A 19998-nucleotide genomic window follows, 5' to 3' on the forward strand; every position below is an offset into this window, starting at 1 on the left:
GTAGAAGCAAATTTTTTTCTAACCTTTCATTTATTGCAGCCGTCATCTCAAACTTTACAAACGTTGTATCTGATACCCTTTTGGATGGTTTCCATAAAAAATTCCAACAGTTGACCATCAAAACATTGACCACATTTTAATCAATTTTAAAAGGGCAAAATGGTAATTTTTTATATTACATTAAAAAATTAAAAAACTTAAATAAAAAAAGAAAAAGAAAAATGGATCTTCTTCTTCCCCCATTCAATTATTTCAATTTTTTCCTCTATAAATTCCTTCCCAAATCCTTGTTTTTCCCAGTTATTTAATTCTTAAGCTCAAAATAGTTTTTATATAACCAACCAATTTTTCAATGGCAGAAGAATTTCAAGAATCTGAAGTCATTTTTCAAGAAAATGTCGAATATAAAGACCGTGAGGAGTATACTGACGTTCCAGATGATTTAATGGATCTTTTTCTTCCCCATTCAATCATTTCAGTTTTTTCTTCTATAAATTCCTTCCCAAATCCCTGCTTCTCCCCAATTATTTAATTAAAAAGCTCAAAATAGTTCTTATATAAGCAACCCATTTTTCAATGACAGAAGAATTTCTCGAATCTGAAGATATTTTTCAAGAAAATGTCGAATAAAAAAACCGTGAGGAGTTACAACAATGTTCCAGTTGATTTGATTTCTCGAGATTTCCCAAAAATAATGAAGTGCAAGAGGAAGTTGTTGAAGAACAAGAAGAATTCGGTTCGGTTTGGGTCGGGAAGAAGAGGATCCGTTTTTATTTTTTCTTTTTATTTTTTGACTTAAGTTTTTTAATTGTTTAATGTAATATATAGGAAGTTACTATTTTGCCCTTTTAAGATTGATTAAAAGGTGGTCAAAATTTATTTTGATAGTCAACTAACGGAATTTTTTACGGAAACCATCAAAAAGGTCATTAGATGCAACGTTTGGAAAGATTTAGGTTGACGGTTACAACAGATAAAATGTTAGAGGAAAGTCTACTAATGTTTAAAAGGTTTGAGACTTCTACTGCAATTATTCCTAACTTTTTATCCAAATATTTTGTCAGACCCATCAATATTACCTGTTTATGAATTACTCATTTGTGCCTGTTTATAATTTAAATTGTTTATAAATATGTTCCAAACATTAAACCAATAACCCATCTCCAAAAAATCTTCAAAGCACTATTTGGTTGGAATTGAAATTCAGATTTTAATATGAATCAAAGTCCATGATTAATTTTAACAACATATTTTATGGGATTCACAACTTTTTTCATCATACAATTCATTCTCCTTTATCAAAATATATTAAAAATCTGATTTTAATCTTTATTGGACGGCCAAAAGCAAGTAAACATAGAATAGGTTACTAGTGGTGCTTTAGGAATGTTTTGGGTGTGGCGCCATAAAATTCCTCGCTAACATGGCACGTGAATCAAAGCCCCAACTTACCCCATTAGAAGACAACAATAAGTACAAGCTCTGGTTTGCAGACCCTTTTCTTGGAAAGTGAATCACCGTAGTTGAGTGAATTTTTAATTAATACACCTTTGCAAGATGGTGATTAGTATCGAATGTCGAGATTGTAATTTGAGTGCTCATTTGAGATTTAAATATATCTAATTGCATGTTTGAGCTTTATAGATCTTAATAACACATTTCGTATTGGAGTTACATCTAATTGCATGTTTGAGCTTTATAGATCTTAATAACACATTTCGTATTGGAGTTACATCTAATTGCATGTTTGAGCTTTATAGATCTTAATAACACATTTCGTATTGGAGTTACATCTAATTGCATGTTTGAGCTTTATAGATCTTAATAACACATTTCGTATTGGAGTTACATCTAATTGCATGTTTGAGCTTTATATCTTAATACCACATTTCGTATTGGAGTACGTCTTAAAACGTAACTTCGATTAGATGAGTAGCCCATCAAACCCTGCCATGTAGGACTTTTTATCTTTAGCAAGTATAAGATTGATTCAGAAGATGTTTGTTGAAAATTAAAATTAAATTTTTTAATAAATTGTGATAAAAAATTTTGAAATATGTGGTTGAAAAGTTGTGAGATTCATAAAAAATGTAGTTAATATTAATCGTTTGACTTTGACTTAGATTAAAATTAAATTTTAATCCAAACTAAATATGCTCTTAGAGTCGACTAGTCCAACGTGAAACTAAGCTCCTGTTTGATAGCAATTTTTCATCAAAAAAATGATTTTTTTTACCGTTATTTTATTATTTCAGCCGTCATTTTTTATTTCTGCACTCACGGGTGTGACTCACTTTCCTCTCTAACGATCAAAAAATCAATTCTCATAATCACTACCAAACATGCCCTAAACTTTTTCGTTAAATGATGCAATTTGCTCAAGTCCTGTCAGTTCGACCAACCTTTTACACTTTTAATTAAAACCAAAAGAATGCATAAATAATCTTAGTTCACTCCACGAATATAAACTTATAAAGAAAAAGTATATTTTTTTACTTCAAATTGTTCTTTATCCAAAGAAAATAAAGAAATTGTTATGGTTTCTTCAGAGATGAAGCAAGATGAAGCAAGATGAGCAAATCATGAATATTTAAAAGAGCAGTTACCAGGAACTTATATCATTGTAACTTACCTTGAATTTCACGAAGTGAAAAGCTGTAGCCTAACAAGAATGTAATCAGAGGACCGACCTTTCTATAAGCTTGATTTCACTTTTGCAATAAATAAAAGAAATTTCACCAGAGGTCCCCAAAATTTGATAAGTGATGCATTTGAGTTCAAAACATTCAGAGAGAGAGCATATGAGTTCATAACCTTTCACATTTATAGCATTTAGCCCTATTTGACAGAAATTTTGAGCTAAATTTTTATTAAATTCAAAATCAACAATTAATTTTAACCACGTATTTCATGTGACCTACAACTTTTTAATTATATCTTTGATTAACTTTTATCAAAATCAACTAAAAATATTATTTCAATCTCCCCAAACAAGAGTTTAGTTTTTCGGAGTAATCATTGCTTTAAGTTTATCATTACTAAAAGACAAAACCAAAAACTTTTTAAAATATGAAGAAATAGAAAGGAAAAAACAACAAAAATGGGAAAAGATGTTATCATTCCTATTGCCACCAACCAAAAATAGGTCCTCAACCGCCACCGCCACAAACGTTGGAGACATCCATTTTGACTAGGAATGATAATCGGGTTCGTCGGCTTAAATCGTCCATGGCTCGACTCAAAAAACGCTAGAGCCCGTTCGGTTCGAGGCTCGGACCAAGCCCCATTTTTAGGTACGAGTAAAGCCCGAACCGACTCATGTGGCTCGCCCGATCGAGAGAACGGAGCATATATTTTTAAAAAAAATAAAAAGCAACGTGCTGTTGCCAAAAATAGGCAGCAAGTTGCTGCCTTAAATGACAACTCCTGCTGCTTTAAAAAAAAAAAAAAAAAAAAGAATTCAAAACCAAACAAAACTTGAGCCGGCCCGAGTCGAAAGCTCGGGTTTTTTTGCCGACCTTTTGCTCGGCTCGAGCTCGAAAAAAAGTTTGAATATTTTACTAGAGTCGAGCTCGAGCCTAGAATTTCAGCTCGCAAGTTGGTTCGACTCGACTCGTTCACATCTCTAATTCTGACTGTATTAAATACCAAGGCATTGAATACCTTGGTATATGTTCGTGTCTAATATTGATCATCGTTGACTGCATTTTTTTTATGGGTTATAAACTGTTATACTACTTTTTCATCTTGATTATTTTTACGTATAAAAAATTTTTATATATAAAAAAATTGGATCATTTTTTTTATTATTATTGTTACTTTTCCTCTCAATCAATTAATTTGTTTAAAAAAATAATATAATAAATTTTCTAATAAAATTTTTGACGTCATTTAAAAAAAATTAATTGATCGAAAGAAAGGGGTAACAATAAAAAAAAAATCCTAAAAATGATTGAATTTTTTTCAAGATGAAAAAATAATATAACAATTTATAACCCCTATGAAGTAATAAAAATTTTATTAAGAATTTTTACCTAAAAAAAAAAAAAAGATTTGACGTTATACCACATATAAAATTTCCTAATAAAATGATTAAATTATATTGAGAAATTTTTCGCGCAAAAAATAATAAACATTAATAAAATAATTGATTTTTTTTTTAAAAATATAGAAGAGTTATACATTTCTTTTTAGCATACACATTTGACGTATATTTAATTCTTTTCGATATTCATTTAGATCATTCGATGTGTTTATGATATAGTTCTCGAAATTAGTTTTGAAAGGATATAGAAGATTTATGGATATGGCTAGCGTATATTCGTCGAAGAATTTTTAAAATTAGTTTGTTATCGAAAATTTCGAAATATTAGTTTGGAACAACTTATTTTGACACCTCGTAACAATTGCTACGATTGGTCATTTCTGACAACATTAACAACGTGAAATAATAGATCGTATGTACTTCAAAATGATATTAAAAATGTAATATTTCAACTTTATTTGATATTCCATAATGAGTCCGAAAACAAAGATGCCAAAAAAAAAATGAAAAAACTGGAGGGCCAAGTGACCCTAGGGGATCCCTTGGGCCCGCCCTTGGGCGTAATGGGTATTTAAGTTTGGAAAGGAGATTGTGCTTTCTTTACTACTACATTTTATTTTTGTCTTATAAATTTTTTATTTAAAGGTAGGGTCTAATGATCTTTCGAATAAATTTAAAAAAAAAAATAAAAAAAATATTTGTCTTCCAAATGGATGATTTTTGTCTACTTGGACTCAAAAGTTACAAAGATGAAAAATGAGGACTCAAAGGCTCTATTTTAGAGGTTGAGAATCCAAAATTGCACTACCTTTTATAGGTAGACTGAGGTAAAAAATTTCCTTATTCAGTTAATAATAATCCCTTTGAATATACTTAAATCATTAAACTGTGCTTCTTGGTATTCGATCAGTCATTAGTAAATAATCATTCCTGATGTTCGGTCCACATGGAGAGAGAAATTTTACGTTCTATTTTTAATATATTAAGATTAAGATAGGTAAATATTTTGTTACGGTTGTGTCGGCGGACCTTGTCACTGCCTATTGGAATCGTAATGTTATTATTGGTTTTGTTCCATTCTCGAACGACGTTATAATTTATTTGATAATGTAAATTATATAAAATAAATAATATTAAAAAATGAAATAAATATTTGACTATGAAAAAGCACATTGTCCTAAAACATATCTCAAATGAGTGTCGGTAGGGAAAGAATTTCCTTGTTATAACAAGCTTCCACAACAAAATTGTCCAAATATCTTTTTCATTATCTTCTAAACCGGCAAGATTGAGACATTCTAATGAATAGATGTTCAATAATAATAATAGTAATATGAAGTATTCTTTTAATTACTTATATGTATCACGAGAATGAAATTGTACCATACGAGCGCAAAAAAAAAAAAAAAACATATTATTGAAATGAATTTTTTTTTTTTAAATGTGGGTTGATGGCACATTCCTTGAATACAATTTTCACGTGAAAATCATCTCAAGTTTGTCAAATATTTATGCGTATGATTCAGTATAAAATAGTAAATTGATTAATTTACTCAATAATTTGTTGAGTGGGACGTTTTGGTGGCATATTCAATCCAAATAAACAAGCTATTATACAATTTTTTGTAACTATGTCAAGTTCTGATGAAAAGGCAATAAGGGAGAATGGGTGAGATTGACGACCAATTGAGAAATGTAATGCATTCCTCCATTCTCTTTATGTTTGTAAGAATGGAGACGAGAAAGAAAATGTGATTTGATTGGCGAATTGGATGGGACAATATCATTGAATTAAATTTTTTTACACATTATAGTTCAATCCAATTGGAAAATACATACTAAAGGTCTTTTTGTTAGTGAGTATGAGAATTTTTTCTAACGTTAGAGAGAAAAGTTGGTCCTCCTTGTGAGTGGAGAAGTAAAAAATAACAATTGACCATATTAAATAACGGTAAAAAAAGGAACCAAAGTATATTTGAGTCCATCCGGGGACTAAATATGATTTGAAATTTTGATTGAATCACCCCCCAATTCCCATCTCGAAACAACAACAATTGAGAAAACATCAATCCCATTATTTTAGACGAACAATTTTCTCCCAAACTTTGTCAAAATCAGCACAAAAAATAAAAACCATTAGCAACTTCTTCCAACTAATATTCTTAGGAAGAATTAATTATAAAAAAGCCAAAAATAAGTAACTAAAACAATTAATTTCCAAGTATTCAACAACTTGCCTGACAGCTCACGAAAGCAACAGACCAACTTCACTAGTGGTGAGTCCTAAATTAGCTGTATAAATGCCTAATTATACGCCACGTGGATTAATCTTCGCCTTTGGATCTCAGATTGTTTTTCTGTCGGCGGAAGAGGTGTACTTGGGCGCCTATAAATGGAGTAATTGGGCTTTAGGGCCCACATACGTTACATTTTAATTTTTCTCTTTTTTCCTTTTTCTGTTTATTTTCCCACCGACGAAAACAGTGACATATAGAGCCAGCTATTATGCGTCCCACTTTATGTAGGTCCAAATTTTATATCTTTTGCTGTACAATAATAATTTTCCGTTCACTTTTTTCTTGTTTAATCAAACACTTAGGTTGACAATGGCATATGATTGTTACATTGTAGTGGTGTCAAAATAGATCGATCAGTTCAGAGTCGAACTAACCTAACACGTGTAGATAGAAATTGGCTCCACACAGTTTGGAGTCGATTCACGAGTTCATTCGTTATATAGACAAGTCATGCTATACCATTTGAGGCTATTAACACGTGACACGTGTTAAAAATTAAACAATTTATAATGTATAATATACTTTATAATTATCTTATGATGAGAGACGTAGTCAATTTGGAAAATTGAAGCATCCAATGTAAGAGCAAAAGTTAGATTAGAGTTTCTAATTCTGAATAAGTCTATAATTCACACTTTATGGGTACTACCAATAACTTTATTACTTGTTTCCATTTTCTTAAAAGAAGTATGCAGTTGAAGATAGAAAGTGAAATAGTTGCTCCAAGTTCATGTTGAATGATGATAATTTCTATAAATATAATTCTCTTACTCATGTCACAATCTTCTTTGCCCTAAGTTCAAGCTTTCTTTTTGGCAGCGCAGCCTTTATTTTACCCCTTCCCCCTTTTTTTCTAGTACAGATTAGGTGCATAGAGGGGAAGGGGGTCGCACTCGTGCATGTGTTAGGATAAATCTCATATCAAATAACATTTAAAATACGTAATATTTGAGGGTTTGAATTAATTCTCTTATTAATTTTGATCTTTTAGGATGAAACTTTAAATCTTAATATAATATCAGAGTTAATTAAATTCAAATAAGCAATTCGATCCAAATAAGATTCAAATGAGCACAAAAATATGAAGCTTAATGTTCTCAAACGAGCTATCATATTGCGAGTACAGGTTAATGGATAATCTAACATTGCTCGAATATAAAAATTTTAAATAATATATAAGGGCTCGAATTACTTCTTTTAATAAGGTTGATATTTGGAGATGGAACATTAAATCTCAATATAAGAGTAAGTGATATGAATAAAGAAGAAGAGTAGAGTAAAAATATGAACATGATTTTAAATGGGTTAAATTAGAGTTTTAATTTATTAAAAATATTAAAATTGAACAGTTTACATAGGCTACTACACGAAGACGACTTTGAAAAATTTATTGTTCAAGTTTCATGAAATGAAGTTTGATTGATAAATACGTGAAAATAATTTATGAGACTTTCAGATGCCATAGAACTTGATCATAATATGTGTACTATAACTAAGTTAATCCGCCAAATGTAGATAGAATTCACCAAGGTTACGTCTTCCGGAAATGAAAATCCCGATTCTCGAATGATAATGACATATTTAGTATGTTAAAATATAAGTTTAATAGGACAATTTAACTTATATGAACAGACACTCAATGTGGCGAGCAATGAATCAGGAAAGATCGATCAATCTTAAAAAATTAAAATATGTAAGGTCGATCGTGGAGAAAGAAATTACTAAAAAAATGAACAAAATTTGAAATAATCATTTTAAATAAGATAAAATTTGATATTGTCAGAAGTTTTAAAATTGAAAATATTTTTCCTGATCCCTTGCATCTACAAAAAATAAATAAAATTGGAGTCAATGGTTTCTTATTTACTGATGAACACTGCAGCATTAATATATAAAATTTAATAGATCCATGGTAAAATATTAATAAAATAAAATAAAAATTCCCTAGATTCAATTGACTTTAAATTATTTTCCATTGAAAATTCTATTTTAACCACCCATGTTCATTAATTACTACATCATATGCCAATACATTTTTTTCTTTCTTCCACGGGATGATCCGAAGTGTTCCTTTCAAAGAACATTTTTTAATGTGGACCAAGACATGGATTAATTAAGTTAATTGGTTAATTAATCTACTTAACTTACCAAATTATTTAAATATAAGGAAATATGCAAGAGTTGGTAACTTGTTAGAACGTGCTCTTGTTGTCACATTCTATATGTATTATCTTTTTAGTTTATTATTTGCGAATTGATGCGTTCCAACTACCAAAAATGGGGAAAAAATAAAAATAAAAAGAAAGGGTGTAAAATTCTTGAAACAAAAACAGTATCGAAATTTACGGGCACTTGGATTACTAGCCAATTTTCTTGAAATTGAGTTTCTAATCTTGAATTTTTAGCGATTAAATCATAAATCGAGTTGATCGCAGTTATTTTTTAAGTCAAATATGACTTTTTTAAAATATATTTTATGGGTCATATGGAGTTGCTTTGAAGGGTCTCATACCTCAAGAAACTGCATTGGAAGGTGAAATGTCATATCTCGACTAAGACACATGAAATACTTCTAGTGCATTATTTAAGCATTGAAAAGAAAATTGACATTACATTATGATATATACATATATGTGTGTATGTATATCTGCTACACTCACTAAATGGTCATGGACAGGAATACCTGCATGAGAAGCATTCATATGGTCCACTTGCTTTCTTTACAATAAACACGAACACACATTTGTGTGTGCATTTATTTATATTAGTATTTACATTTATATAGGAAGAAAAAATCTTGGGGCATATGTGTCGCATTCCTGGTTTTCAAATATCTCTAACTAATATTTTTGCATTATTGCTCCAAGATTCCGACAGGCATGCTTTGTCAATCCTCATAATTGAAGTTATGAGTGGGACGAGCTGCTAGGCTCAGCTCGGCTTGCCCCACTAGCGAACCAAGCAGCAAAAAACTCATACGAGCTAGCTCGCATGAGGGTTTTTGGCTTGAAAGAGCATTTTAGACAATAAAATAAACAAAATAAATATCAAGGGGCGAGTTGAGCTCAACTTCCTTGACGTGAGCTGAGTCATACGGTATATGAGTCTAATGATTTTATTCGATCCGTTTAACACCTCTTGTTGTAGCTTGAAACATATAAAGAATTATAACATTTGTTTGCTATTTTACTTTTGTATGTTTTATAACTTTGAGTGGGTTTACCTTTTCTGCTATACGAACACGTATTGAATAAATGTGATAAATATACGTCTCCTATGATACACATATGTTCAACTATTAGTCCGGTATAAAATTAGCGTAATTTTTAGTAGGAGGGGAGAGGAGGAGATTTTACTTTTCCTATTCATTTTTCATTTTTTTTTTAATTTTTTGGTACTCAACCTTGAATACAATCACGAAGTTGAATACTATGATCGAGTCTTATGATCTAATCCATTTGTAAATTGACCTGCACAAAAAGAATTGAGGACGTATTTTTGAGATTAGCTCACCTATCATAATGTAGCAGGGACATTGGACATATTAATTATAACGGGTGAATTAGTAAAATTTGAAGAAGGAAAGATGGTTAACTCTTTTTTTCCACATGCCGTTGCGTGTGGATGAAGCCATGGCCGATGGCCTAACATGCCCAAAATCATGTGCAAGGGAAGCGGCAATTTTTGTCAAAGGAAAAATGCTTCATCAGAAAGAATGTAGCACGTTTGTGCGGTTACCTGACCCTTCAAGCAATCTAGGCTTGTCTGAGTTTCATTTTTTCTCAAAATATATTTTTTTTCCTCTTCGTTTCAACTATACTTTCTTCATTAAAATATTATTGTCTGTAAATCAAATTTTTTCCTTATTTTTTAACCACACATTTATCATTAATCTACTATTCTAAAATTCATTTTTTTCATAAAAATAGGGTTCAAACACTTTCTTACTTTCTCATTACGATGGAGTGTATAACTGTTTAAGTAATTAACACTTGTTTAAGCCACATTATTTTCATAAGAATGTATTTTTGAATAGTGTATTGATAAAAAATGTGTAGTTAAAAATAAAAAAAGTTTTAAATTTACGTGTAATATTATATTATTTAAGAATATGTGATTAAAATGATGTCAAATAATTTTTTAACAATGTATTTTTTTGAAATGATGTGGATCAGACTGAACATTATTTTGTATCCACTGTGACACATTATTCGACATGTAGTAGTAGAATAATTTACACAATTTAATAGATAAATTTTCAACTTCGTTTTCTTTTATCATACCAAACGAGTAAAAAATAATGGAATGTATAAATATGTTTTTTTTTTTTTTGATGAATAATTGCTATAATTCTATTGATTTGACTTCTATATTATATACATTTCTTTCAAGCCAATTTAAACTAGAGTTGGGGTGACGTTTTAATACAATTTAATACTTCGTACGAAGTATAAAATTATACTGTATTTTTAAATTAAAAAAAAACTATAATAATGATAAAATATCTATTTTAAAACATACTAGTCACACAATTTTAAGCCCCAATTTAATAGGGATTAAAATCTAAATTTTAATATAAGTTAAAGTCAATAATTAATTTTTATCATATATTTTCTGAGATCACAACTTTTTAATCATGCATTTCATCATATTTTTTTATCGAAATGTATTAAAAATTTGATTTTAATCCTACCAAATAGAAACTTACTAAGCCATTGTTTGATTTCTATTCTTCTAAAAATTCATTTTTTCAAAACTCATTTTCAACCGTACATTTTTCAATAAAATAATATTACACATAAATTTAAAACTTTACTTTAATTTTTAACCACATATTATCTATCAATCTACTATTATTCAAAAAGTATTATTTCTTTCAAATGGAAATCAAACAAGGGCTAAGTCACACTGTAACGGGGCATTTTGGTCCATCCATCAAGGAGAAAATAAAGATTTCCAAATAACTTTTTATTCAAACAGTCCACGGAATTTAGAAATATTATGCACTTATTAATCACTTATTTCTATTTATTTACAAACAAAATTGTTTATATACACTTCCATTGTGAGAATTTCGCAGAGATTCAATGTTGAGTTCAAGGTTACTACCATTGTGGTGTTTTCGTAAAAAAATAGTTGGTAATAATTAAACCTATATTCGATAAGAATATATAAATGTTTTAATTTATGAACCGATAAAAACGAGTGTTTAATAATAGTACTTGTGGGTGTATTGCAATATGGGGTTAAAAATTAATTTTGAGCATTTACAAATGATTTATAAATTTTTTTCCATTGGTAATAGTTGAATTATTTTGTAGCGGTTTCTTCTTTAATTTGAAAGCAATAAAGTAATTATTAATGGAGAATAAGTCTTTTGACAAAAAATGCTTGAAGAAAAAGAAAATGAGAATGTTCAATTAAAAGAAAAAGAAAGAAACTAATGTTATACGAAATATAATTCATTTAATTGAACTTATCAAGTATAATCATCTAAACTGATGTTTTAGTACCATTAAATATAAATTATCAACATGTTTGAGAGTGATTTTTTGGCCTACAAAATTAATTTTTTGACCGTTATTTTATTATTTCAGCCGTCATATTTGACTTCTTCTCTCATAGATGGACCCTATTTTTCTTCTAACGATAAAAAAATCAATTCTTAAAATCACTCTCAAACAGGCTCTATAAATCATTGCAAAGTTCAAAGTTGTTGGATGAGAGAAGAAATAAGAAAAACTCGAAACTATAGGACTACGCAATTCACATCTACACCAACCAAAGACAACTGTTGAGAATTGTAAATGTCCTCACCTAAAACCAAAGACAAACAAGTCAATTTACGAAAATACCCCTATCAGCTTCCTCAAGCACCACCGCTACACGCTGGGACCCGCCAACTCAAAACCCCCACCTCTTCCCTCTCTCAATTTCTTAATCCATCTACCAAATACCAATCTGTTTTCCTTATTCATTACGCGTTGAATTTTCTTTTCTCTGTATTTCAAGAAAAATACATACATTTTACATACATATACTTTTTTGTCCTTGTCGATCCCTTCTTCAACCCCGTGGCAAGTGATTCTCTGATCCACACCTCACAGACAGAATAGAGATAAATAATTGATAGAGAGAGACCCTTTATCATAAACACGGGTTTCTCTCTGGAAAAGGAATCAGAAAAAACACTCACTACTCTCTCTTTATAATTACCCACATTTTTTTTCTTTTCTTTACAACTCTTTGTATTAATATATATATTTTTTATGAGTCTGTTAATGTATCTTTTTCAGTGATTGTTTAATGTGAAGGGGGTGGTGCTTAAGAAGACAAAGAAACCGAAGTGGCCGTTCAGTTTCTTTCTTCTTTGACGCGTGGAAATGGGCATTGAGTTATTTTTATTTTTGCTCTCTTTTTCTCGATTGTGAAGGTGCTGTAATCGTGTCTTTGTGTGAGTGAGCAAAAGGAGAGAGTTTTAAGGTTTCCTTCAGATGGATACCAAAGGAAGGCTTGTGGCTGGTTCACACAACAGAAATGAGTTTGTACTCATCAATGCTGATGAGATTGGAAGAGTAAGAGCTCCAAAAGTCATTCTTTTTTGCCCTTCTGCATATTCAGCTCTCAAATTTGTTGCAATTTGCGGCTCCAATTGGTTTAAAAATGCTTATTTTGGGTTTATTGACTAGATGCCATGCCCGATTTCTTTTCTCCAGTCAAATTGTGTTTTTAGGGTTCATATATCTGCTTTATTTCCAGCCAGAAAAAAATCTAGATTTTATTAAATGAATCTGTGAAATAGATTTTCTTTCTTTTTCTACATCTACTTGATTTGTTTTCTAAAATTGTCTTTTTGTAATCTGTCTGTGTATCTGCGAGTGCCAATGCATTTTCACTAAGATTTTGTTTCACTTGTTAAAATGTTGAAATTTCTTGATCTGATGGCAGGTGACTTCTGTGAAAGAGTTGAGTGGACAGATTTGTCAGATTTGTGGGGATGAGATTGAAATTACAGTGGATGGGGAGCCTTTTGTTGCCTGCAATGAATGTGCCTTCCCTGTTTGTAGACCATGCTATGAATATGAAAGAAGAGAGGGTAATCAAGCTTGTCCTCAGTGCAAAACCAGATACAAGCGCATAAAAGGTAAGTCATAGATACTTCTTCTCATTTACTTAACTTACTCTTCAATGACTAGTGCTTTTGGTAATAGTTTAATTAACGCCCTCGATTTTTTTTTCCCTTCTTCAGGGAGTCCTAGAGTCGATGGAGATGAAGATGAGGACGAATTTGATGATTTGGATAATGAGTTTGATTACAATGGCAATGAGAGAAGAGATCCTCATCAGATTGCTGAAGCAGCACTCTCGACTCGCCTTAATATTGGTCGAAGTGCTTCTGGAATCACAATTCCATCCGAGTTGGATTCGGCAGCCATTGGCTCTGAAATTCCTCTCCTTACTTACGGTCAAGAGGTAGACTGAGGCTTAACTGTTTTTTATCTTGTTTTGAACACATTATATTTTATGAGTTTAAAATTTTGATGGTGGACTCATCAGTGATCGTTTTTCTAGATTAAGCTAACCTTATTTTCCTTGTTAAAAGTTTTGATGAAAATTTGCATTTTGATGAAGGATGATACGATCTCAGCCGACAAACATGCTCTCATTATTCCACCATTCATGGGTGGGGCAAAGCGAATCCATCCTATGCCATTTTCTGATTCCTCCATGCTTGGTAAGCTCATTGAGATTTACTAGAGCAGTTCCCTAATTAATTTGCTGGGTTTGAATATAAGGTTAATTCACCTACTGATATGGCAGTTCCACCTCGCCCGATGGATCCTAAGAAAGATTTAGCAGTGTATGGGTACGGTACCATTGCCTGGAAGGAAAGAATGGAGGAATGGAAGAAAAAACAGAACGATAGACTTCAAGTGGTGAAGCATCAAGGAGATAAAGGTGGAAACATTGGTGGAGATGAGATGGATGATCCTGATTTACCCAAGTAGGTCCACCTGTTTTGTTTCTTTTATCATATGCTTTATAGTATAGTAGTGTCGGTGATCTGACTTTAGTGTTTTTATTTTTAAATTCTTTTTATGTTCTGTGTTTTGTGATTGCTTTGACTTAGTGTTATTGTTACTTGGGGAAAGTACACTCTTCTTTAAAATTTTTACCAAGGATTATATACCACACAACCTTATTTACTGGGCTTAAGAATTGGATTGTATATGATGGTTTTAAAGTTATCAAGCCTAAAAAATGATTTTTACATCTTTCAACTATAAAATTGAGAAAAATTTGAATGTTGAAGCTGACGATAATCCTATGTATAGAAACTTTGCTTACAAGGATTACGTAGGTATCATTCTGATAATTACTTTTAGGAAAAAAAGATTACTTCTTCTTTGACTTCTGTTATTCTCGTGGAAAAATGTGACTTATTGACTCCTATCCTTCCAGGATGGATGAAGGCAGACAACCGCTTTCAAGAAAACTACCTATTTCTTCAAGCAAGATAAACCCCTATCGAATGATCATTCTTCTACGAATGGTAATTCTAGGGTTATTCTTTCACTACAGAATTCGTCACCCTGTCAACGATGCATATGGATTATGGCTCACATCAATTATATGTGAGATATGGTTCGCTGTTTCGTGGATATTTGATCAGTTTCCGAAGTGGTTCCCCATTGAGAGAGAAACATATCTTGATAGACTCTCACTGAGGTATTAGCTCCCTTCCCCTGGTATATCTGGGGTCTTTTTACAGTGGTCTCATAATTTGTTTCTGAGCTTGTACCATTGAACTTTATGCCAGGTATGAGAAAGAAGGGAAACCGTCTGAACTGGCTCCTGTAGACATATTTGTGAGTACTGTGGATCCATTGAAAGAACCTCCACTTATTACTGCAAACACAGTTCTCTCCATCCTTGCTGTGGATTATCCAGTGGACAAGGTTGCCTGCTATGTCTCAGATGATGGTGCTGCCATGCTGACTTTTGAAGCTCTTTCTGAGACATCTGAATTTGCACGGAAATGGGTCCCATTTTGCAAGAAATTCAACATTGAGCCTCGGGCACCTGAATGGTACTTTGCACAGAAGGTTGACTATTTGAGAGACAAGGTGGAACCCACATTTGTGCGGGAACGCCGTGCAATGAAGGTGTGCCACTTTTCCCTTTGATCTATTTGAGAAATTTCCTTTTTCATTTTTGTATTAGTTATTGAGATTCGCAAGGTTTACAAAACCAAGTTTCAAAATGTTGATTCATGAAATCATCCTTGGATTGCATTTGCAAATTCTCTCTCTTTAATCTAGTAAAGATAGCTTCATTTAGTTATAGCACTCATGGCATGTTTGTTATGCAATATTGGATAGTATTTGTTGAATAAAAATAAGCTAAAATCCTGTTTATCATTCTTCCAATCTTCCGTGTGCCATACGTGCGCTAAAACTATTGACAGAAATGATAAAGTCATCCGTTGAGTAACCTCAATTTTAGGATTTGACTATGATAACTAAAATTTCCTTCTATAACTGGCTTCATGCAGAGAGAATATGAAGAGTTTAAAGTTCGAATTAATGGATTAGTTGCAATGGCACAAAAGGTTCCTGAGGAGGGCTGGACCATGCAGGATGGAACTCCATGGCCAGGCAATAATGTCAGGGATCATCCTGGAATGATTCAGGTATAGATAGCATTGTTGTTAGAAGGCATGTGCTTATTGTCGGACTAGTACTGGCACCTCTGTAAAATGCAAAATATTTTAGTATTGATTTTAATTTTGCCCAACAGGTTTTCCTTGGTCATAATGGTGTTCATGACATTGAAGGAAACGAGTTGCCTAGCCTAATTTATGTTTCTCGTGAGAAGAGGCCAGGATTTGATCACCACAAAAAGGCTGGTGCCATGAACGCTTTGGTAAAACTCTCTCTCTCTCTCTCTCACACACACACACACACACACACGCACGCACGCATTTCAATTTCTTTTTAATGAAGTATTCATAATGTTTTGAGCTTGTCTAACAGATTTTTTCCTTAATAACTGTATATGTAGGTGCGTGTCTCAGCTGTCATCTCAAATGCTCCTTTTCTGCTTAATGTTGATTGTGATCACTACATAAATAACTGTAAGGCTCTAAGGGAAGCTATGTGTTTCATGATGGACCCTCAAGCTGGAAAGAAAATATGCTATGTGCAATTCCCTCAAAGATTTGATGGAATTGATCGACACGATAGATATTCAAATCGCAATGTTGTCTTTTTTGATGTATGTGAAGTTCTTTCCCTACATATATTTACCAATTTTGATTTATATGCCTGTATATTCTTTTCATTTGTTAACTTATAATAGTCTAACTCTTAATTGAAAACAGATAAATATGAAAGGGCTTGATGGGATCCAAGGTCCAATTTACGTCGGAACTGGATGTGTCTTCCGAAGGCAAGCACTTTATGGATATGATGCCCCCAAGAAGACAAAACCCCCTGGGAAAACATGCAATTGTTTGCCAAAATGGTGTTGTTGCTGTTGTCAATCCAGAAAAAAGAACAAGAGAAGCAAAACAAAGGATAAAAAGAAGACAATGAAGGGCAGGGAAACATCAACCCAGATTCACGCTCTTGAAAATATAGAGGAAGGAATTGAAGGTAAGGAAATTGATGACAAAGGGGCATCAACATTTCATTTTACTTCTATCTTCGAAATTTCCATTAAAATGAAGTATTCTGTGATAATAGCAAATAAAGAATATCATGTACCTCATGGTAACATAAATCTGCTTGAAATAAATTCAACTATCTTGATACGATCTTGGTGCATTTGTTGCATAAATTGGCTCAATAAATGGGAATTCATATTTGAGAGCCTCTTTTTGAATATTCCTAAGAGGTTAAATCTTTGCCTATTTAATTGTATTCCCAATATTTCTATGGCAAGTTGGAAGAAATTGGCTGCTTCTTTAAGAACCTACCCTCTCTGATTCTGCAACAGGCATCGTGAATATTACGCCTTTCATTTGTAGTAATGATATTTACTTTTGCAGGAATTGACAGTGAGAAATCAGCCCTCATGCCCCAGATAAAATTTGAGAAAAAATTTGGACAATCACCAGTTTTCATTGCTTCGACGCTGCTAGAAGAAGGTGGTGTTCCTCCAGGAGCCACATCTGCATCACTCTTGAAAGAAGCAATTCATGTAATTAGTTGTGGTTATGAAGATAAAACTGACTGGGGAAAAGAGGTAAGTGTTGACTGTAAAAAGTTTGCTTCTCTTTAAAGTTATGTTCAAAAGGTCATATCTGTGCATCAATTCTAACAAATCTACACAACCAGGTTGGATGGATTTATGGTTCTGTTACAGAAGATATCTTGACCGGGTTCAAGATGCACTGTCATGGCTGGCGTTCAGTTTATTGCATTCCCAGAAGGCCTGCATTCAAGGGTTCCGCTCCCATTAATCTTTCAGATCGTTTGCACCAGGTTCTTCGTTGGGCTTTGGGATCGGTTGAAATTTTCTTGAGCAGACACTGTCCCATCTGGTATGGATATGGCTGTGGTCTGAAACCGCTGGAGAGATTTTCATATATAAACTCTGTAGTCTATCCATTGACGTCTATTCCATTAATTGCTTATTGCACCTTGCCAGCAGTTTGCCTTCTTACCGGGAAATTCATTGTCCCTGAGGTGAGCTCTTTGCATGCCATATATAGGGCCTAAGTATTGAATTGCCTTGATGAAAATAGATGTTAGCTGGTTGAGCATATTTTCTTCCCTAAATGCTTATGCCGTAGAACATGTGAAATTTTCGTCCTTAAATTCTTTGGAATTCTAATTTGGGATTCATCGGGGATTGCTTTAGTTTTAGCGTGCTTAACATTTTAACTGATGGTTTTCTTGTATTGTCTACAGATTAGTAACTATGCCAGCATAATATTCATGGGCCTCTTTATTTCAATTGCTGCAACTAGTATACTGGAGATGCAATGGGGTGGTGTTGGCATTGATGATTGGTGGAGAAACGAGCAGTTCTGGGTGATTGGTGGTGTCTCATCTCACTTTTTTGCTCTGCTGCAAGGTCTTCTAAAGGTTTTGGCTGGTGTTAACACCAACTTCACTGTTACATCCAAGGCAGGGGACGATGGAGAGTTTTCCGATCTTTACCTCTTTAAGTGGACATCATTATTAATCCCTCCTTTGACATTGTTGATTATCAACATTATTGGGGTCATAGTTGGGGTTTCAGACGCCATAAGCAATGGGTACGAATCATGGGGACCTCTGTTTGGAAGGCTATTTTTCGCGTTATGGGTCATTGTCCATTTATACCCCTTCCTCAAAGGGTTTATGGGGAAGCAAGACAGAGTACCTACCATCATCATAGTTTGGTCAATTCTTCTGGCTTCTATCTTCTCACTGTTATGGGTCCGGATCAACCCGTTCCTGTCTAGGGATGGAATTGTATTAGAAGTATGTGGGCTGGATTGTAATTAGATACAGATGATAAACTTCTCGTGCTTTTGAGTTTATAAGAATCACAGGGTAAAGACTGGCATCCCTGGAAGCTTTCTGGTCATCGACGTGCTGTGGTGGCATGTGTAGATAAAAAAAAAAACTGTGCCTGAACACTTGGAAATTTGTTCTGCAAAATTTTCATTGATTCTTTGGATAGTTTTTCGTGTTCTGTAATCCCAAGAGAACATAAAGTTTTTCTTTCATACTATTAAGTCACTGCTCAATAAGGGCTTTCTCTAAGGATTGTCCTCAAGTTAAAAAGTTCATAATTTCAAGAACTTGTCATTCAGTTTCTTGTTCTATAATCTCAGATCTTGGAATTTTGATTTTTATTCTCATTATGGTGTGTAATATTATCTCAGTTTTAGATGTCTGAAATATGTACACAAGTCATACAGCAATAAGAGAGCTTTGATGAATGTGATCCTCCTATTTCTGAGTTAGTTAAATGCCATTTTCTTCCTATTTTACAGCCTAGTTTCAGTACTTGAAGATTTGCTCGAATTTTTTTGATGAATTATTTATTCTAAATCATGTTCTTTCATATGGGTCGAATAGATATTCACATATCAAAATGTTTCTGCCATTCTTCTTGGCTTCTTCTTCCAATCTTGCTAGGGGATGGTGCTGTCTGTACGAGTAATTGGAGTGGTTAAATCCGGTACCATCTTCATTGCATTTTTGTTGCTTCCTAGAATACCTGCTTGGTTTCTTCCTTTCGTGAACTTGTTCTTTAATTACAAGTGTTATCGATGTGAACAAGAATCGTAAAGCTTGATAGTAATTATAATTTGTCTCCTCTCTCCTCTATTGGATTAAACTTTTAAATACGGTAGCTCATCAGCAGACAAAGGTTCTAAACTTAAATCTCGTTGTCATTTATTTATGAAAATTATAATCAGGTTATAGCTTAAATTATTATTAATTATGACATATGAGGCTGATATGTTGGAAATGTAATTTAAATTCAATTAGTTGATATTTCTTCAACAGCTTAAATTTACAGAAGAGTTGGTTCAACTTACAGTAACTTGCATTTTTAGAGAAGTTGATTTCTTAAGTCGTTTCAAAATTGGTTGGCTATTACTACATTGAGTAAACTAAACGTCGATTATTGCCACATGCACTTATTGAC

At 32.5% G+C, this 19998-nt stretch overlaps 1 protein-coding gene across 1 annotated transcript; it reads left to right on the forward strand.

Moving 5' to 3' along the window:
- Positions 1-12320: 12320 nt before the first annotated feature.
- On the forward strand, positions 12321-19285 carry LOC111408762 (cellulose synthase A catalytic subunit 2 [UDP-forming]-like). The gene is made up of 14 exons (XM_023038528.1): positions 12321-12917; positions 13291-13486; positions 13592-13815; positions 13975-14077; positions 14164-14347; positions 14806-15072; positions 15164-15509; positions 15899-16036; positions 16144-16269; positions 16408-16620; positions 16727-17000; positions 17396-17592; positions 17685-18035; positions 18261-19285. Exons 1-14 carry the CDS (start codon positions 12837-12839, stop codon positions 18840-18842), a joined length of 3282 nt encoding a protein of 1093 aa, XP_022894296.1. The 5' UTR covers positions 12321-12836; the 3' UTR covers positions 18843-19285.
- The last annotated feature ends 713 nt before the right edge of the window (positions 19286-19998 follow it).

This window comes from Olea europaea, chromosome 14, assembly GCF_002742605.1.
Source record: "Olea europaea var. sylvestris chromosome 14, O_europaea_v1, whole genome shotgun sequence".
Taxonomy (NCBI): Eukaryota; Viridiplantae; Streptophyta; class Magnoliopsida; order Lamiales; family Oleaceae; genus Olea; species Olea europaea.